Source organism: Dendrobates tinctorius, unplaced genomic scaffold, assembly GCF_039654945.1.
Source record: "Dendrobates tinctorius isolate UK_male_01 unplaced genomic scaffold, ASM3965494v1 ptg000107l, whole genome shotgun sequence".
NCBI lineage: Eukaryota > Metazoa > Chordata > Amphibia > Anura > Dendrobatidae > Dendrobates > Dendrobates tinctorius.
In genome coordinates this window covers 5,637,903-5,657,615 of record NW_027361775.1, presented here as the reverse complement: position 1 = coordinate 5,657,615, position 19,713 = coordinate 5,637,903, and the positions used below count along the sequence as shown (strand labels likewise).

The window sequence follows — 19,713 nt, the reverse complement described above, 5'->3', positions numbered from 1 at the left end:
TGTTTCTAGTGCATAAAAAGGAAAAAAACAACAACTATTTTTTCAGATTATAAGACGCACTCCCCCCAATTTGGGGGGATGATGGGGGTGCATCTTATAATGCGGATATACATTACCAGTGGCGGTGGTGCAGGGTCCCATGGTCACTGCTGGAGGAGGAAAAAGTGGCTCGTTGCTGCAGGCCACAGGCTGGGATGAGGGGGTGTTCCGATGTGCGCTGCTGCTGGGGAAAATGGCTGCGGAGCTCTGTACTGCCGGGGGCTCTGCTAGCATTTTGTTAAAACCCGGAGCCCCACAGCATAAACATTACTGCGATGCAACGTCTCTCGGGAGACGAGATCTCGGTACCCGAGATCTCGTTGCTGAGATCTTAATGTGAGCATGCACCGCCCCAGATGGCCATTTTCTTGGAGCCCCCCACATATCCATTACTGTGATTCGATGGCCTCCAGTAAATGGCTGCATGCTCAGATTGAGAGCTCAGCAACGAGATCTCATCCCGAAATCTCAGGAGACGAGATCTCGGCACCAGAGATCTTGCTGCCGAGATCTCAATGTGAGCATGCGCCGCCCCGGCGGCCATTTTCCTGCAGGCCACCTCATCTCAGTAATGGATATGTGGGGGGCTCCGGGCTTTCACAAAATGCCGGCGGAGCACCACTGAGCACCGCAGCCATTTTCACCCGCAGCGGCGCACATCGGAACACCCCCTCATCCCAGCCTGAGGCCTGCAGCAAAGCACCACTCTTGCCTTCTCCAGCAACGACCCTGGGACTCTCATTCACCACAGTCTCCACCCCCCGTAAGCAATAAGACACATGGATTATAAGAGGCACCACCATTTTATTAAAAAGTTTTTTTCCTATTTTTCTCCTCAAAATTTGGGGTGCGCATTTAAAATCTGATGCGTTTTATAATCCGCAAAATATGGCAAACAGTACTGTACCAATAAAAGATTAAGATCATACAGTGGGTACGAAAAGTATTCAAACCCCTTTAAAATTTTCACTCTTTGTTTCATTTCAGCCATGGGTAAATTCAAAAAAGTTCATTTTTTTCTCATTAATGTACACTCTGCACCCCATCTTAACTGAAAAAATAGAAATGTAGAAATTTTTGCAAATTTGTTAAAAAGGAAAACTGAAATATCACATGGTCATAAGTATTCAGACCCTTTGATCAGACACTCATATTAAAGTCACATGCTGTCAATTTCCTTGTGATCCTCCTTGAGATGGTTCTATTCCTTCATTGGAGTCCATCTGTGTTAAATTAAACTGATAGGACTTGATTTGTAAAGGCACACACCTGTCTATATAAGACCTCACAGCTCACAGTGCATGTCAGACTAAATGAGAATCATGCGGTCAAAGGAACTGGCCAAGGAGCTCATAGCAGAACTGTGGCAAGGCACAGATCTGACAAAGGTTACAAAAGAATTTCTGCAGTACTCAAGGTTCCTAAGAGCACAATGGCCTCCATAATAATGGAAGTAGTTTAGGACCAGCAGAAGTTTTCCTAGATCTGGCCATCGAGCCAAACTGAGCAATCGTGGGAGAAAAGCCTTGGTGAGAAAGGTAAAGAAGAACCCCAAGATCACTGTAGCTGAGCTCCACAGATGCAGTAGGGAGATGGGAGAAAGTTCCACAAAGTAAACTATCACTGCAGCCCTCCACCGTTTGGCCATTATGGCAGAGTGGCCCAATGGAAGCCTCTTCTCAGTGCAACACATATGAAAGCCCACATAGAGCTTGCTAAAAAACACATGAAGGACTCCCAGAGTATGAGAAATAAGATTCTCTGATCTTATGAGACGATGATAGAACTTTTTGGTGATAATTCTAAGCGGTATGTGTGGAGAAAAACAGGCACTGCTCATCACCTGCCCAATACAATCCCAACAGTGAAACAAGGTGGTGCAGCATCATTCTATGGGGGTGATTTTCAGCTGCAGGGACAGGACAACTGGTTGCAATTGAAGGAAACATGAATGCGGCCAAGTACAGAGATATCCTGGATGAAAACCTCTTCCAGAGTGCTCTGGACCTCACACTTGGCCAAAGGTTCAAAAGGTTCATCTTCCAATAAGACAATGACCCTAAGCACACAAATAAAATAACAAAGGAGTAGCTTCGGAACAACTCTGTGACCATTCTTGACTGGCCCAGACAGAGCACTGACCTAAACCCATTTGAGCATCTCTGGAGAGAACTGAAAATGGCTGTCCACCAATGTTCACCATCCAACCTGACAGAACTGGAGAGGATCTGCAAGGAAGAATGGCAGATGATTCCAAAATCCAGGTGTGAAAAACTTGTTGCATCATTCCCAAGAAGACTCATGACTGAACTAGCTCTAAAGGGTGCTTCTACTCAATACTGAGCAAAGGGTCTGAATATTTATGACCATGTGATATTTCAATTTTTCTTTTTTAATAAATTTGAAGAAATTCTACATTTCTGTTTTTTTTTCAGTCAAGATGGGGTGCAGAGTGTACATTAATGAGAAAAAAATGAACTTTTTTGAATTTACCAAATGGCTGCAATGAAACAAAGAGTGAAAAATTGAAAGAGGTCTGAATACTTTCCATACCCACTGAATAATAACTGATCCTTAAGCAAGTTTTATGTATTTATACTTGCATACAGAAATTAAAAGTTCTTGTTTAATAACACTTTTAAACTTAATCCACTAATGTCAAAACAGTAGGGAGCCCTTAGGATAGAGTGCTCATAAACTGTGGAAAAGACCATACCAATAAAACTCAAGAAATGACAACGTTAGGCTACTTTCACACATCAGGTTTTCGGCATCAGGCGCGATCCGGCGTCGTGCCGGAACGCCGGATCCGGCAAATGTTTCGTAAAACCGGATGTGACGGATCCGGTTTTCTGCCGGATCCGTCTTTTTCTTGACAGACAAAACCGGATCCGTCTCATCCGGTTCATCCGTTTTTCTATCCGTTTTTCGACGGATTACGCCGGATCCGGTTTTTAAAATTGACCCTTGTGGCCTTCCGAACGGGATTGGCTACTGGAAAACTATATATAGCATGTTCCTACAGCCCTTCTTTGACAGGTTGTAGAGGAGAAAGTGCAGGTTGGAGAGAAGAGCAAGTTACTGGCGAAGATGGATGTTGTCATTGGAAATATTTTGAAGAATTTGGCGGATTTTATAGCGGAGGCGAATCGTTTGAGGGTGATTGTTCTGGAGAAGGAGAGAGTGAGACAGCAGCGCATCAGGCATCGTAGACGACGTTTGTGGATCCACCCCATCACAGCCAAGAGAATGACGCGTGGGGTCTATTCTACACTCTGCATGGACCTTCGACGAAACCCGGATAAATTTTTTGGATATGTTAGGATGAAAATGGAGAATTTTGATTACTTGGTGGAGCGCATTGCACACCTCATAAGAAAAGCGGACACCTATTGCCGCTTCTCTGTTTCACCCGCAGAGCGTCTGATGGTGACTTTAAGGTAAGCCACATTTATTGGATATGCTCGCATCAGAGCACACTTTCACTGCAATCTTGTTGGTGGTAGTTTGTATCTCCAAGTGTTATAGGTCAGTTTTGGTATGTAATGCTGTGATTTAAAACTAATTTATTGTTTTTTAATTCCCCACAGATTTCTTGCAACTGGAGAATCCCTTTCGTCACTGCATTTCCAGTACAGACTCGGGATTTCCACCATATCTGGAATTGTGAAGTACACATGCCGTGCACTGTGGGACTCCTTAGCTGAAGAGTTTTTACCAGAGCCCACAACAGAGAGGTGGATTGAAATTGCTGACAAGTTTCAACAGATATGTCAGTTTCCAAACTGCTTGGGCGCTGTGGACGGGAAACATATCCGCATTGTAAAGCCAGCTGGATCGGGATCGGAATATTTCAATTACAAGAAATATTTTTCAATTGTCCTCATGGCCATCGCTGACGCGGAATACAAATTTATTGCGGTTGATATTGGGGCCTATGGCCGCTCCAATGACTCTCAAGTTTTCAAACTGTCTGCCATGGGGCGTAAACTGTATGGAAACACCTTCCAGTTCCCACCACCTAGACCGCTGCCGCAAACATCTGGTCCACCTATGCCATTTGTCTGTGTAGGGGATGAAGCCTTCCAGCTGTCAGAACACCTTTTGAAACCGTACTCTAGCAGAGGATTGACAAGACCAAAACGCATTTTTAATTACTTCCTCACAAGAGCAAGAAGAATGGTTGAATGTACCTTTGGTATTCTGACAGCCAAATGGCGGGTCCTATTGACTGCGATCAACCTCAAGACAGAAACTGTGGACGAGGTGATCAAAGCATGCGTGGTACTCCACAATTTTGTTATCTGCAAGGAACCCATTTCCATTGAGGACACCTCTGAAGAAACCACCTTGCAAGATTACCATGACATTACCACTAGAAGTTCTGTGATGGTTTCAGTAATGAGGGACAATTTTGCAATATACTTTATGTCACCTCAAGGCAGAGTACACTGGCAGGATGACAGAGTGTGAAAGATTTGTGCCCTAACCAAACTTGTGTACCTTCTGGACCAACAATATATACCTTTGCCAACCAAAGTTGGCTATCTTGTCATGGTCTTACTATTTTTAGCTTTAGGCCACATGTGTGTACCTGGTTGTGTTTTATGCAAAGTATTTCACCTTTTAACAAAAGTTGTGTACATTGTTAGGAAATCACCAACAATAAACACAACTTTTTAGGTGAAATACTTTGCTTCAAACACAACCAGGAACACAACTGTGGCAAAAAGCTAAAATTTACCCACAGTTATATACCTAGTTTTGAATACCATTTCACCTTTTAAATACCCTGTATTTAACCTTTTTCGCCGCAGAAAGAAATGACAGACAACCAGTGTAAAATAATTTAACTTTTATTGAAAAATGTTTTTTTTAGTAAACTTTTTTAAAATTGTAATAAACTTGTTTAATAAAGCTTTGAAACCATAAAACTGGTCATTTTTATTTAAATACACACATTATAAATCTGTGTAGTGTGTGGTGGAAATACTGCTGGAGGGGCTGCGGGACACTTCGACACTGGGAGTGTGGAGAGAGGACTGGGATCGTGGTGGGGAAGGAACAGTTAGAGGTGAAGGTGTGGAAAAAACTACAGAATGGGTGGACATGTGGGAAGCAGAAGAGGTGGTGGGTGGTGGAGTGGAGGGTTGGGCAGGGACTGTAGGAGCAGATGATGTTGATGGCAAGTTGTATGGGGAAGGAGTTTGGTACGGGGCAGGTTGCTGGAAGTGGGGAGATGTCTGGTACGGGGCAGGTTGCTGGAAGTGGGGAGATGTCTGGTACGGGGCAGGTTGCTGGAAGTGGGGAGATGTCTGGTACTGGGGAGTTTGCTGGTACTGGGGAGTTTGCTGGTACTGGGGAGGTTGCTGGTACTGGGGAGGTTGCTGGTGCTGGGGAGGTTGCTGGTGCTGGGGAGGTTGCTGGTGCTGGGGAGGTTGCTGGTGCTGGGGAGGTGGATGGTGCTGGGGAGGTGGATGGTATGTAATAGGAGGGGGAGGATGGAAAGTGGCTGGAGGGGGTGTAGATGTAATAGGAGGGGGAGGATGGAAAGTGGCTGGAGGGGGTGTAGATGTAATAGGAGGGGGAGGATGGAAAGTGGCTGGAGGGGGTGCAGGTGGAGGAACTACTGTGGTGGGAGGAGGAGGTTGGGAGGTAACTTGCTGGAGAGCAGCGTGGCATGAATGCATTACATGCATCTGCTGGGCAGGAGAGAGCGTTTCCATGCGCTCCACAACAGACCTGAAAAAGGTGTGGTTTGGCGAAGATCTTGCTTCTGAATGCATGGTTTGCAGAAGTGTCTTCACCTCCAGAATGCTGGAGTTGATCTGCTGATAGCCTGCGGAGATTTGCTCTGACAAGACTTTTAGACAGTTCTGGAAAGATGCATTCAGATGCAAGAACTCTGGCGCATAAGTCTTTTCCTGACCCCTCTGCCGCTGCCGCCCAGTACCCACAGGTGTACTAGAGGTGGCAGGGGCAGAAGGGTGGGGTAAAGGGAAAGCGATCTCCTCACCAGCAGCTTCATGTAATGTAGGCGGCCACGATGCTCCTGTGCTGGTGGATGGGACAGATGGGTCGAATGTGTGGGAAGGCTGGGAAGGTGCAGATGTACCGGGGCGGTCAAAGTGTCCCTCGGTGCCGGTCTCCTCAGGGATCGCCTCAGAAGGGTCCAATCGTGCAGGCTCCCGAGTGCTGCTCACCGTGCTGTGGAATAAAGAGAAAAAAAAACAATTAAAATACTGACATGGTATGGCCCTGGCTGAAAAAAAAAATTTACATCTAACATTTTTTTTCACATGTGGTGTGTAATATTTACCTTCTAGTGACCATTGTTTCCCGGAGGAACGACAGGGCTTCTGCGTACTTGTACTTGCTTCTGCGTCCTCCAGATCCACTCGGGGCCCGCATCTCTTTATTGAACTCCTTCTTGAAACGATCCCTCACAGACCGCCACCGATTCACAATTCTGTTCCCTGAAACGAGAAAGGACAAAGTGGTTAGTATACAACATCAGTGTTTCCCAAACTCCAGTCCTCATGGTCCCCAGGGGTCATGTTTTCAGGATTTCCATAGTAAATAGAAATCCTGAACACATGATCCGTGGGGACCACGAGGACTGGAGTTCGGGAAACACTGGTTTACATCAAGCAACCGGTACTGTATATACTTATGCTCTTTAATCTGGGCCCGAACATCGAGGTCCTCCCAGCGGCCCACAAGGAGCGAACAGATTTCCTCCCAGAGTCGTCGGGTAACGATAAGGTCAGCGTGGCGGCGGTCAGCCATATTCCAGAGCGGCTCCCTTTCTCTGACGAGATCGATGAGGTGGTCCACATCGAGTCCTCCATCCTCACCGTCAGAGTCGGGAGCACGCTGTGAAGGCTGTTAAAGAAAAAGACAAAAATAACATAATTAGCCTCCACAAAAGAAATGAAATAAAAAGTGCAAATAAAAAAAACCAAAAATATTTATACTTACACGCTGGTGACCGCCGCGTTGCTGTCGCCGACGACCCTGGGAGGCACTGCGAGGACCTCTTGGCCGAGCACCAGATTGGGAAGACTAGAGAAGAAAACAAAAAATGTTATGTCTTTGGATGTAGGCATTTGTTTGCTGTGTGTGGTCTGCTGAACATTGTTTTCTATGTGTTGTGTGTAGTGTGATGTTGTGTTTCTGCGTTTGATGCAAAAAACTTACCAATTGTGAGCCCACTCCAAGTGTCTGTCCACCCCTTCCTTCTTCTTCTGGGAGCTCCTCTTCATCTTGTGAATCCTGTTTTGAAATAAAAGGCAATGAATAGACATATATTACAGAGATGATGGATTTTGGAAATAAAAACATACCGTCAAACGCTGACGATGCGAGGGAGGGCTCCCAGAAGATGATGTGCTGTCTTCCTGGTGGCCACACTCCATGCCTGTGGGTGGTGTTCCACCTGCTGCCATTGCTGCTGCTGCTGCATCTATTGGGCGGCTGTTGAATAAAGAGAAACAAAGGGCCAATGAATATCTTGATATTCAATAGCCCTAGTTTGGAGGAATGGGGGATTTGATAATTACCGTCTCTCATCTGCTGCTGGCCTCCCCTCCTCAGCATGTTCCATTTGCTGCTCCATTTGGGGTGGTGGTGGTGCTGATGGTGCTGCAGTGGTCTCCTGCCTTCTCCTGCTGCGCTTGGTTGCTTTCTTGGGTGGCATGTTGGGTGTGGCTGTGGGTCCCACTGTCTTGCTTTTATATATGTCTTGTGGGCAGAGCTACTGAGCATGCTCAGACCCAAAAAACCGGATCCGGCCACCGGATCCGGCTTTCGCCGGATCCAGCGCATTGCGGCGCTCATAGGCTTTCATTGTGTGAAAAAGCCGGACGCGCCGGATCCGACGTGTCCGGCTTTTACGCCGGAGACAAAAAACGTTACAGTCTCCGTTTTTTCCAGACGCCGGATCGCGTCACATTGCCGGATCCGGCGAAAATCGGATGAAACGCATGGCCATACGGCGCGATCCGGCGCAAATGCAAGTCAATGGGGGGGAAACCGGATCCGGCATTGAATTTCGCCGGATCCGGTTTCTGTCAAAAGCGCCGGATCGCGCCTGACGGCGAAAACCTGATGTGTGAAAGAGGCCTTAACTGTCAGGTACATCTAAACAACATATTAATGCATGAATAATATCAAAAGAATCTTTATCAACCATATACAATCATTAATGAAAGGGGAAAAAAAAATAAAATTACGTAAAATACACACAGCAGTGTAGAAAAAAAACCTTGAAGTCTGAAACTGATGTGGTCAAAAACAACCCATACTACTGAGTCAAACAAATTTTGGATTAAGCACCCTTAAACAGATAGTAAGTAAAGTCCAATCTGTAAAAGTAGATAAATCATAAACACAGGTATATGCAGATAAATGCCAATAGTAAAGCTATGTAAAGAAAGATAATAAGGTGGGGTAGATGATGCCACATCTAGTTATCTGTCCCACAAAAAGGCCAAAAATATACTTCTATAGCTACCCCTCCAGGAGGATGCAATAGATAGTCCCACATTTATCACAAGTTATTAGATGTTGCAATCTCTACTTTGTCTCCAGTATTTTTTGCATGGCTTTTTGCATTTATCTGTATATGCAGCATCTTAAATTAATAATTATCAATGAACATAGTAGGAGCAGTATTTAATAAACTTGCTATCACTCTCTTTAGTAGAAAGAGACTTTAGGACATTTGAAGAGCACTTTCTTTTCTGACCTATAGCCAACAGTCACAGCAGCTAATATATAGTATATAATAATTCTTAAGTATATATAAAAAAATACTGTTAATAAGCAATAGTTTTAGGCAAGTACGGAAAAAATGACACAAAGTACTATAAGATTGACTTAAAAAATGCCTTCAGAGAAAGAAATGTTAATAGTGAAGTGAATGTGTAAAAGTGAAATTTAAATCAATTCAATATGAGGCGTAATCTTCCTTTGTACCCTTTGCTTCCATAACAGTACCAATTCTCACACAGGTATACTCGCACATAATTTCAGATGGAACTTTCCAGGAAGCATGTTCCAATCATCTTAGAGAACTAGCCACAGATCTTTTGTGGATGTAGGCTTGCACATATCTTTCTGTCTCTTTAAGTTATGTCAGATAGACTCAATCAGGTAGAGATGAGGACTCTCTGGGGACCATGCCATCACTTCCAGGACTTTGTTCTCCTTTTATTTCCTAGTTAATACACCATGGCAAGACCGAGCAGAGCAAGAATACATATTATTTCGTGCAGCCTCCATTATTTTCAAGCACTACCTTAACCCTCTAGAACATAGGGTTCACTAGAGCTTTACAGGTTGCCACTTGAAATCCTCCTCCACTGCTCCATGATGACATCACAGAGCTGGTGAATGTTGGAGACTTTGCACTCCCCCACCTTCCATTTGAGGATGCCCCACAGATGCTTAACAGGGTTTAGGTCTGGAGACATGCTTGTCCAGTCAAACACCTTTAGCAAGTTAGTGGTCATCATGTTGGAATACTGCCCTGCTGTAACAACCCTGCCGGCATCATTGCATGGCTTCCCATCCCCCACACACCAACTTACTCACTGCTCCAGGCCTTGCTGTGTGTTCTGTCTGCTGCCGGCTCCATGTGTGCCTCTTGCTTCCTGCCTACTCTCTGCAAGCTTCCTGGCTGTGTGCATAGGGGGGTCGCGCCAGAACTCTCTCGTTCTTATGGAATCAGGGTGAAGCTGTCTAATGTGTCCCTGGCCAATTACCAAGAGGCCTCTAGTATTTAGGGCAGCTCCAGCCGATGGTAGCTGCCTGTGCAAAGCTTTAACTCAGTGTCTTGCTGCTGAGTAAGCCAGGTCCTGTCCTATGTTTTCCCTTCTCTGGAGGCTTCATTCCTAGTCTCTGTGTCTCTGTACCTTGTCTAGTACCTCCGTCCACCCTCCAGGAGGCAAAATATCCTGATCCCTGTACTATAGTTTCTTACCTTGTCTTGTACTTCTCTGTCCGCCCTCCAGGAGGCAGAATATCCTGGTCCCTGCCATGTCTTATCCTGGTCTCTGTGTCTTTGTTCTAGCCTTGTCTTGTACATGTCCTCTCAGGCCACCAGTAGGCAGTATTTCCTGGTCCCTGTGTCTTTGGTCTTGTGCCTTGTCTCGTACAGTTACCTTGTCTGAACTCTGTCTTACCTCTGTCTCTTGGTCTTCTTGTCTGTGGCTCTTTTCCCTGCTGTGTATTTCCTTTTGTCCGCCATCTGCCTGTGCTCCACACTCCTGTGGTGCTGCCTGTGTTCCGCATTCCTGCGGCTCTGCCTGTGTTCCGCTCTCCTGCTGGTCTGCTTGTGTTCCGCACTCCTGCGGCTCTGCCTGTGCTCCACACCCTTGTGGCTCTGCCTGTGTTTCGCACCTTTGCGGCTCTGTGTGTGCTCCACACCCTTGCGGCTCTTCTCCTGTGTGAACAGGTCCAAATCTGTTCCGTAATACTCCACTTCTTCCTGTGAGTACCTGTACCTCTCCTCCTGTGTGAACAGGTCCAAACCAGTTCCATCATACTCCACTCCTTCCTGCCTGTTCCAGTACCTGCACCTGCTGTCTGAACAGGTCTCTACCTGTCCCTTCATACACCATTCCTTCCTGCCTGTACCAGTACCTGCACTTGCTGTGTGAACAGGTCTCTACCTGTTCCTTCATATACCACTCCTGCCTGCCCTGTGTCCCAGCTGTGCCTGTCTGCCCTGTGTCTCAGCCGTGCCTGCCTCCCCTTTGTCTCAGCCATGCCTGCATGCCCTGAGTCTCAGCCGTGCCTTCCTGCCCTGTGTCTCAGCCGTGCCTGCCTGGGTACCAGCCGTGCCTGCCATTCCCACCTGCCTGCCTGACAGTCATACCTGTCCAAGTGTCCTGTCCCCCAGTGGGATCTGCAGCCATAGCCAGACACCACCATGGAGAGGCACATGGCAGCTACTTGCTGCACCAACCTGACCTCACCATCGGAGGCTCCAGTGAAGACCTAGGTAGCTGTCTTAGTCTCGCCCTTCCAGGGTAGTCTGGTTTGTGGCACAGTGGGGCCACAACCCCCTCGCTCGCGCCAACCAGCCAAGGTGCCAGCATGACACCTGCAGCCCAGATTCCAAAGGGAGGGGATCCTGCTCTGCTTCAGTATATTACTGTACATGTTGACATTCCTGGCTCCCTCAATGAACTATAGCTCCACACAGCTGGCAGCACTCATGCAGTCCCAAACCATGATACTCTCACCACCATGACTGACTGTTGGCAAGACACACTTGTGTTTGTGATCCTCAACTGATTGCCACAACACACATTTGAAATCATCTAAACCAAATAATTTTATTTTCATCTCATCAGAACAAAGGACATGGTTCCAGTAATTCATGTCCTTAGTCAGCAAAATGTTTGTGAGCTTTCTTGCGCACCATCTTTAGAAGAGTCTTCCTTCTGGTTTTACAGAAATGCAGACAAATTTGATCCAGTGTGTAGCATTTTGTCTAAGCACTGATAGGCTTACTCCTCAACCCTTTAACATTTGCAACAATGCTGGAAATAATCATAAGTCTATTTTGCAGACAACCTCTGGACATGACGCTGAGCACATGTACTCAACTTCTTTGGCCAGTTCTGAGTGGAACCTGTCTTGTTAAACCACTGTATGGTCTTGGCCACTGTACTGAAGCTAAGTTCAGGGTGTTGGCAATCTTCTTATAACCTTGACCATCGTTATGTAGAGCAATAATTCTTTTTTCAGATCCTCAGGGAGTTCTTTGCCATGAGGCTCCATGTTGAACTTCCAGTGACCAGTATGAGAGAATGTGAGATCGATAACACCAAATTTAACACACTTGCTTCCCATTCACACCTGTGACATTGCAATACTAATTAATCACATGACACTGGGAAGGGAACAAGGCTAATTGGGCACAATTAGACAATTTTCCCTTAGTGGTCTATTCTCTTTTGTTGCGTGCGGTCTAGATAATAGTTGCTGTGTGTTGAGATATTTAGATATTTAGAGGGCATGTCAAATTTCCACTGTTATACAAGCTGTACACTTACTACTTTACATTGTATCAAAGTGTATTATTTTCAGTGTGGTCCCATTAAAAGATGCAATAAAATATTAACAAAAATGTAATGGGTGTACACAGTTTTATGACTATTAAAAAAAATCTTGAAATATTCCTGTCTTGTGGAGATTATATCTCATCAGCCCTCTATTATCATCACAGTAAGGATTATAATGAAGAGAAATTATCTGTGCATAGATAACACAAAGTTCAGTATTCAAAATGGATGGTGGTCACAACTCCTATGGCTCCTCTGTGCACACTGCTTTGTTCATAGCTCATAGGAGCATGCCTAAGAAACTCTAAAGTGACTAATGACAACCCTGGAAGTGTCCCGAACGACTCACTATGCCAATCACTGGCTGAGACAGGTAAGTACTGTGGCCATTAATTGGCTGAGCAGATATTTTTGGCCATTTTTGCTGTGTCGAGGACTGGTATCAAAGACAGGAGATAACAAGTACGTGTCAGAACTGAAGCTGTTGAGGATTATGGAGGGTGAGTATAATTTATTTTATTATTTTAAAGCAATCTGAGGCATTTAAAAAATCTTGAAACACCACTTTAAATACTGTTATAATCTACTAAAACATAAGCCACTACAAAAATTAGTATTAACACATTTCATCTGATAAGAATTAATTGTAGATGCTAATTTTATGATGTCTTATCTTTTTTAAGATGGGGTGCTCTACGTAGACCAACTATTGAAAAATTTTGGGTAAGTCTCTCAGTTAGGTTATTTAGAATGAACTGGCAATTAAAGCACAACTCCAGCATTTTTTTCAGTGCTGGAGTGGTGCTTCTTATGTAAAATCCTTACCCCCGGTCTTAAACTCATCCTCCAGTGTCTTCACCCTTTACAGGCACCACTCTTGTCCCACAGCGCCATTTTGTAAATGCAACTTCTGACTGGCCAGAATACAAAAGTTATGTAATAATCTCTCAATGCCAGTCTATGAGCACATGAACTAGGCTTTCATAAACTTGCATTGAAGAGTGACCCCTGACTCACTCCTTGAAACACTGGAGTGATCCATCAGGTCACAAACTGCAGGAGATCAATGGGAGTGGCAGTGATAAAAGGTGAAGACAGCAGCAGGTAAGTATAAGACTAGAAGCACCACTTCGGTGTAAAATAAATTAAAAATACTAGAGTGGTGTTTTAATATAGAGAAAGAAAGAATGTTGTTCAGCTGATCATGCCCTTGACTGGTCCTCTGTGAAAAAGTAATTTTCTCTTAGCTAATAAGGACTTCATTCAAACGGTTGCATCTCTGTCCGGCATCAGTCTTTGCACTGTTTGGGTACGTGCACACGCTGCGGAATCCGCTGCGGATTAATCCGCACGGATTTTGCAAAAACCGCAGATAATCCGCAGGTCCAAAGACCTGCGGATTATCTGCGGTTTTGCCTGCGGTTTGGTCCTGCGGATTCACTATCTCCACAATGGTGGAGATAGGAACCCGCAGCGGTTTCCGCAGAAAGAATTGACATGCAATTCTTTCTGCGGATTCAAAACCGCAGCAAATCCGCGCGGTCTTTTCCGCAGCGTCGGAAACGCAGCGGAATCCGCAGCGTGTGCACACAGCCTTTCTCTGTAGTCACTTAATCTTCCAGGAAACAGTCATTTTCCTTGCAAGATGACTTGGCTGATCATACTCCTGCTATTTCTATAGACATTTATATCATCAATAAACACCATTGGTTCAGTGCCATTGGGAGCTATACAAGCCCATGCTATAACACAACCTTCTTGAAGTTTGATAGATTATGTATTACACTTAAGCTCATGAGCTCTTTCTTCATGCTATTCTCTTCCCATTTTCTAGCACAATTTAAAGGTAACCTGTCAGTAGTTTTGGCTGATATAAGATACGGTCACTGCCTTTCAGGGCTTATTTACAGCATTCTATAATGCTGTAGATAAGCCCCCAATCTGGCCTGCAAGATAAGAAAAATAAGTTTTATTATACTCACCCCGGGGGCGGTCCTATGCAGTCTGGTCTGATGGGTGTCGCAGGTCCGGGTCTGGCGCCTCCCATCTTCTTGCGATGCCACCCTCCTGCTGGCTTCATCACTCCCCAGCATTGCAGCTCCTGTGCAGGCGTACTTATCTGCCCAGTTGAGGGCAGACAAAAGTACTGCAGTGCGCAGGCACTGGGAAAGGTCAGAGAGGCCCAGCGCCTGCACACTGTAGTACTTTGCACTGCCCTCAACAGGGCAGATAATTATGCCTACGTAGGAGCGCGATGACGGGGAGAAATGAAGCAAGCTGGAGGGTGGCATCGCAAGAAGATGGAAGGACGCGGACCTGCGACACCCATCAGACCGGATCGTGCCCCCCCGGCAAGTATAATAAAACTTATTTTTCTTATCTTTCAGGTTGGATCGGGGGCTTATCTACAGCATTATAGAATCATCACAGTTTGAGTAAGTGTTGTGAACAGAGGCAGCATCATTCTGCTGAGACTAAGACAGGCAATGTGCCAAATATTCTTCCCTCTGTTTCTTCCCCAATGATACATTTGTAGATGGAAAAGTAGGCTAATTGTGACCTGCATTGATGCTACTGCTCGGATGGTTGGAGTCAATAGCAGTGGTGGTGCTTTTGCTGCTACTAGCAGCAAACACAGTTTTACCATGGAAAATATGTTTTTTCTTTTTTTACCACACCCTATATAGCTATTGCTGCATTTTCTTTTACCATAAATCATGAACAACAGTATATTTTTTTTAGAATCTTTCAAACCCCAAATACTTAACCTTTCCACCAAATAAGAAGTAACAAGAAATGCTAGTTAGTTATTTACACATACAGAAAGAAAATATAGCAGCAGGTCATAGGTATGGCAACAATGGCTGTCAAATTTAACTAGCAAAACAGATGTGCAAAGCAGACATGCACAAATAAATGTCAAAATGTTTTCCTATTCTTTCCAAGAAAACTCAAGCCTCTTCCCAAAATTATACATGCAGCTGAACGCTCCGGTCCGAGTGCCGGCGTCAATGCCGGATATTGATGTGCGAGACTCATCCAAGTTTCTCGCAAGTCTGACCCCGGCCTCCCACTTATCTTATTTTCTGCTGCACTTACACAACACATTACTGTCTGGCATATTTCTCCAATGTTTTAGAGCTTTATATTCCTGTTTCTAGTATGAGCTCTGACTTACGCTCATTTTCCTAAAATTACAGTAAAATGGCTTCTTCATACACTAACTAAGCTTTTATACAGGCAATGATTGTCCCTCCTGGTTGACTGGGCCATGCCATGTTATTTGATATCTGAAAAGTATTATGGGGAAACCGTGAGATTATTGCCTGAGGTCCGAGACAATCTTCTGCAATATATAAAAATGTGGCAGACATATTTTTTGCCACTTGAATTGATTTGCAAGTTGTTTGAATTTGTTGTGACATGACTATAATTCAAGTCAAATTCGATTTACATCAAATCGATTTTGATCATTTCTAGATGTAATTCCTAAACACTTAATGCAATATTTCTGTTTAAATGATTGTGCCATGATGTGTTTGCTACCCAATCTAAGAGCAGCATAATGTAGGGGAAGAGACCTTGATTTCAGCGATGTCTCACTTACTAGGCTGCTCGCTGCATTTTTAATAAATCACTGATTATCTTCTGAAGATCTACCAATTTTCGAAAAATGAGCTCGTGTAACCCTGCTCACGTGCCTGATTGACAGTTTTCTGTATACTACAGTGCCGTGCAAATTAATTGGGACAAAGCATTTTTTTAAGTAAAATCGTAAGTTGGTTACCAGTCAGTGATTCAAACCACTTTTAGCTGCTTTGAACAGGCACTCACACCTGTTCAAAGCAGTTAAAACTGGTTTGAATCACTGACTGGTAACCAACTTACAATTTTACTTAAAAAAATGCTTTGTCCCAGTTAATTTGCACAACACTGTATGTGCATAGGCAGAAAACTGCCATGAGCGATGGGGGTCCAGTTATACAGAACTCTTGGATATGAAGGACTAACAGTGCTTTTTACAAAGTTAGAATATCATCAAAAAGTTAATTTATTTCAGTTCTTCAATACAAAAAGTGCAACTCCTATATTATATAGAGTCATTACAAACAGAATTATCTATTTCAAGTGTTTATTTCTGTTAATGTTGATGATTATGGCTTACAGCCAATGAAATCCCAAAGGTCCTTATCTCAGTAAATTAGAATAATTAGCAAACACCTGCAAAGGCTTCCTAAGCTTTTAAAAAGGTCCCTTAGTCTGTTTCAGTAGGCTCCACAATCATGGGGAAGACTGCTGACTTGACAGATGTCCAGAAGGTAGTCATTGACACACTCCACAAGGAGGGTAAGCCACAAAAGGTAATTGCTGAAGGAGCTGGCTGTTCACAGAGTGCTGTATCCAAGCATATTAATAGAAAAGTTAAGTGGGAGGAAAAAGTGTGGTAGTAAAAGTTGCATAAACAACCAGGATAACTGCAGCCATGAAAGGATTGTTAAAAAAAAGCCATTCAAAAATTTGGGGGAGATTCATAAGGAGTGGACTGCTGCTGGAGTCACTGCTTCAAGAGTCACCACACACAGAAACATCCAGGACATGGGCTAAAAGTGTCGCATACCTTGTGTCAAGCCAAAAGACAACACCAGAAGTGTCTTACCTGGGCCAAGGAGAAAAAGAACTGGATTGTTGCTCAGTGGTCCAAGGTGTTGTTTTCAGATGAAAGTAAATTTTGCATTTCATTTGGAAACCAAGGTCCCAGAGACTGGAGTAAGAGTGGAGAGGCCACAATCCAAGCTGCTTGAGGTCTAGTGTGAAGTTTTCACAATCAGTGATGGTTTGGGAAGCCATGTCATCTGCTGGTGTAGGTCCACTGTGTTTTATGAAGACCAAAGTCAGCGCAGCAGTGTACCTGGAGATTTTAGAGCACTTCATTCTTTCCTCTGCCAACAAGCTTTTTGGAGATGGAAATTTCATTCTCCAGCAGGACTCGGCACCTGTCCACACTACCAAAAGTATTAATACCTCTTTTAAAAGCAACAGTATCACTTTGCTTGATTGGCCAGCAAACTTGCCTGACCTTAGCCCCATAGAGTATTAATGGGGTATTGTAAGAGGTAGATGAGAGATACAAACCCAGCTCTGCAGATTAGCTGAAGGCTGATATCAAAGCAACCTGTGCTTCCATAACACCTCAGCAGTGCCAGAGGCTGATCGCCTCCATGCCACGCTGCATTAATATAGTAATTGATGCAAAAGGAGCCCCAACCAAGTATTGAGTGCATTTAGTGAACATACATTTCAGTAGGCCAACATTTCGGATTTTAAAATCATTTTTCAAGCTGGTGTTATAAAGTATTCTAATTTACTGAGATAATGACTTTTGTGCTTTCATTGGCTGTAAGCCATAATCATCAATGTTAACAGAAATAAACACTTGAAATAGATCACTCTTTTATGACTATATAATATGAGATTCACTTTTTGTTTTGAAGAATTGAAATAAATTAACTTTTTCATGATATTCTAATTTTGTGAGAAGCACCTGTATATGGCAGCAGATTTAATAGTCTAGTAATAATATTCTCCTTCTAAGAAAGCAATGACCTGTAGCCAAGTAAATGATATATCGCTGTATTCAGTGTTTCTGTTCTACATTTTGCTGTTTTCACATTAGTTGGCATAAACTGGTGACATATTCCCTTTTATCCCTTGAATTTAATCTAAATCTCCTCTTTTTTTGTGTCTGTTTCTGAATCCATTGTACTGTGCACAGAGGATAAATTCTGAAAAATCTTTCACTATCCAAAAACTTCTGGACCCAACCGAATATAAACGAAAGGAACTTCCTCAGGGCCCTCTACCATGTATCAGTAATATCCAGCCAAAGCCAGATGCATGTGGTTGCCAATTTTATTGGTTGAATGTGTTCAACAAGTAATGCACTAAATATGTTAAATTTGTGTTTCAGATTGTTGCAAATTCATGGGGAAACAAATGGGGTGAAAACGGATATTTCAGAATTACTCGTGGAGATAATGAATGCGGAGTTGAAAGTTTGATAATAGGAGCTTGGTGTCATATCATGGAATAATACCAGGATTTTATCTGTTTTATTGGTTTATTTTTTTTTCTGTTAAATTCCGTATACAATTGACAGATGTTCTGATGGCTCCTTTATAGTCATTGGAATCCTTTTGTCTCCATCATATGATGTTTATTATTTTAGTTTTTATTCTCCTATAAAGGAGCAGAACAATGGAAACAACAAAGCCGGCATGAACATTGCCTAATTTTTTTATAGTTAGTTTATCCAAGGTTTACATATTATAACAATTCCTTCTGTTATATGGATGAAGTAGAAGTAATACAATTAAATTAATATGAATTATGATAATAATAAAACAGCTGATTTTATAATCTTTATTTGTTGAACCTCTTCCATTTATACAGCATAGTCATTATTTTATTGAAATGTCTTCAAAAAGTTATTTGGTTTGAATTAAAATTTTCTTAACTAGACTTATGGAAATATTATTACATTAAACATGGAAGATTCAGCAGGAGGCTAATTACTCAGTTTCTGAAATGGCATATTTTTGCATAGTTTAAAATTTCCTCATAAATATACAAAAGAAATATTATAAAAATGTGTTATTGCTGATTTACAAATCTTACATTACTGCATTAAGAAAGCAATGTAAAGATATTTCTTTTCATTTTAAAGTTTATTGTGCACTATAAGCATTTGTTTTTACAATTTGTGTGAGAAATAGTAGTAGACAATAATCTTTGAAATATAAACTTCCAGTTTTGCTTTCTGTATGCAAATAAAAAATAAAATGGATGTACAAATTGACTTATTTAAGTGAAAGTAATTGGTATCTCTCAATAATACCCTGTACAGTGCTAATGAAACTAACAATTGAAAAACATAAATTAAAAATTTTGAAAGCTGCTTTGTGTTCTCTGTCCTGATACTTATTCTTATATTTGTTGAAGAAACAAAACAGAATTGCAAAAAAAATTATCATGACTTGTATCATTAAGTGTCAAAGTTTAAATTGTTGAAAGTTGTGTTTTGTATTCTCATGTGTTTGGTCATCCACTAATGATGGTGCTTTTCTGGTGCTGGCACAGTTAAAAAATTGAAAAGGATAAAGTATTAGATAGCTGGCAGCAGAACAATCATTCGGCCAAACGATATCTCCTCTGACTCCCTCAATTACCTTAATCCTCCACTCAGGCAAGCATTCCTGTATTCTCTAAGTGAGTACCTTCACAAGACTTCTCTGGTAGCATTTTATCTGTCCAATGAACAAAGGGGTTGGTACTTGAAATTGCAACTGCAATTTCTTCTTTCCCACAACATGTTTCTCCTGGGTGGCAATCTATGAACTGATGAAGGTCAGATTGTTCGAACAAAACATCTTTCTTAGGCCGGTTTCACACTAGCGCATTTTCAGCGCGCGCACGGCCGGGGGTAGCTCCGCCCCCGAGCCGGCTCTCTGCCCGGCATGCCCGCCCCTTCCTTGTAGCGCCGCCTCCTAGCGGACAGCGGCGCCTGCGATCGGCGCACCCTATCTTTAGCATAGGGTGC

General features: G+C 43.2%; 1 protein-coding gene across 2 annotated transcripts in view; it reads left to right on the top strand.

The window, feature by feature from the left end:
- The window catches only part of TINAG (tubulointerstitial nephritis antigen), a 152,234-nt gene extending 133,163 nt beyond the window's left edge, over positions 1–19,071 (top strand). Inside the window, exons 10-12 of one of the 2 annotated variants that reach the window (XM_073589142.1) lie at positions 12,800–12,839; positions 14,504–14,551; positions 18,085–18,184. In XM_073589142.1, coding sequence (XP_073445243.1) covers positions 12,800–12,839; positions 14,504–14,551 — 88 coding nt within the window. In that variant the 3' untranslated portion in view covers positions 18,085–18,184. Of the gene's footprint in view, positions 1–12,799; positions 12,840–14,503; positions 14,552–18,084 lie in introns of both variants that reach the window. The other variant, XM_073589141.1, reaches the window with a different exon arrangement.
- The last annotated feature ends 642 nt before the right edge of the window (positions 19,072–19,713 follow it).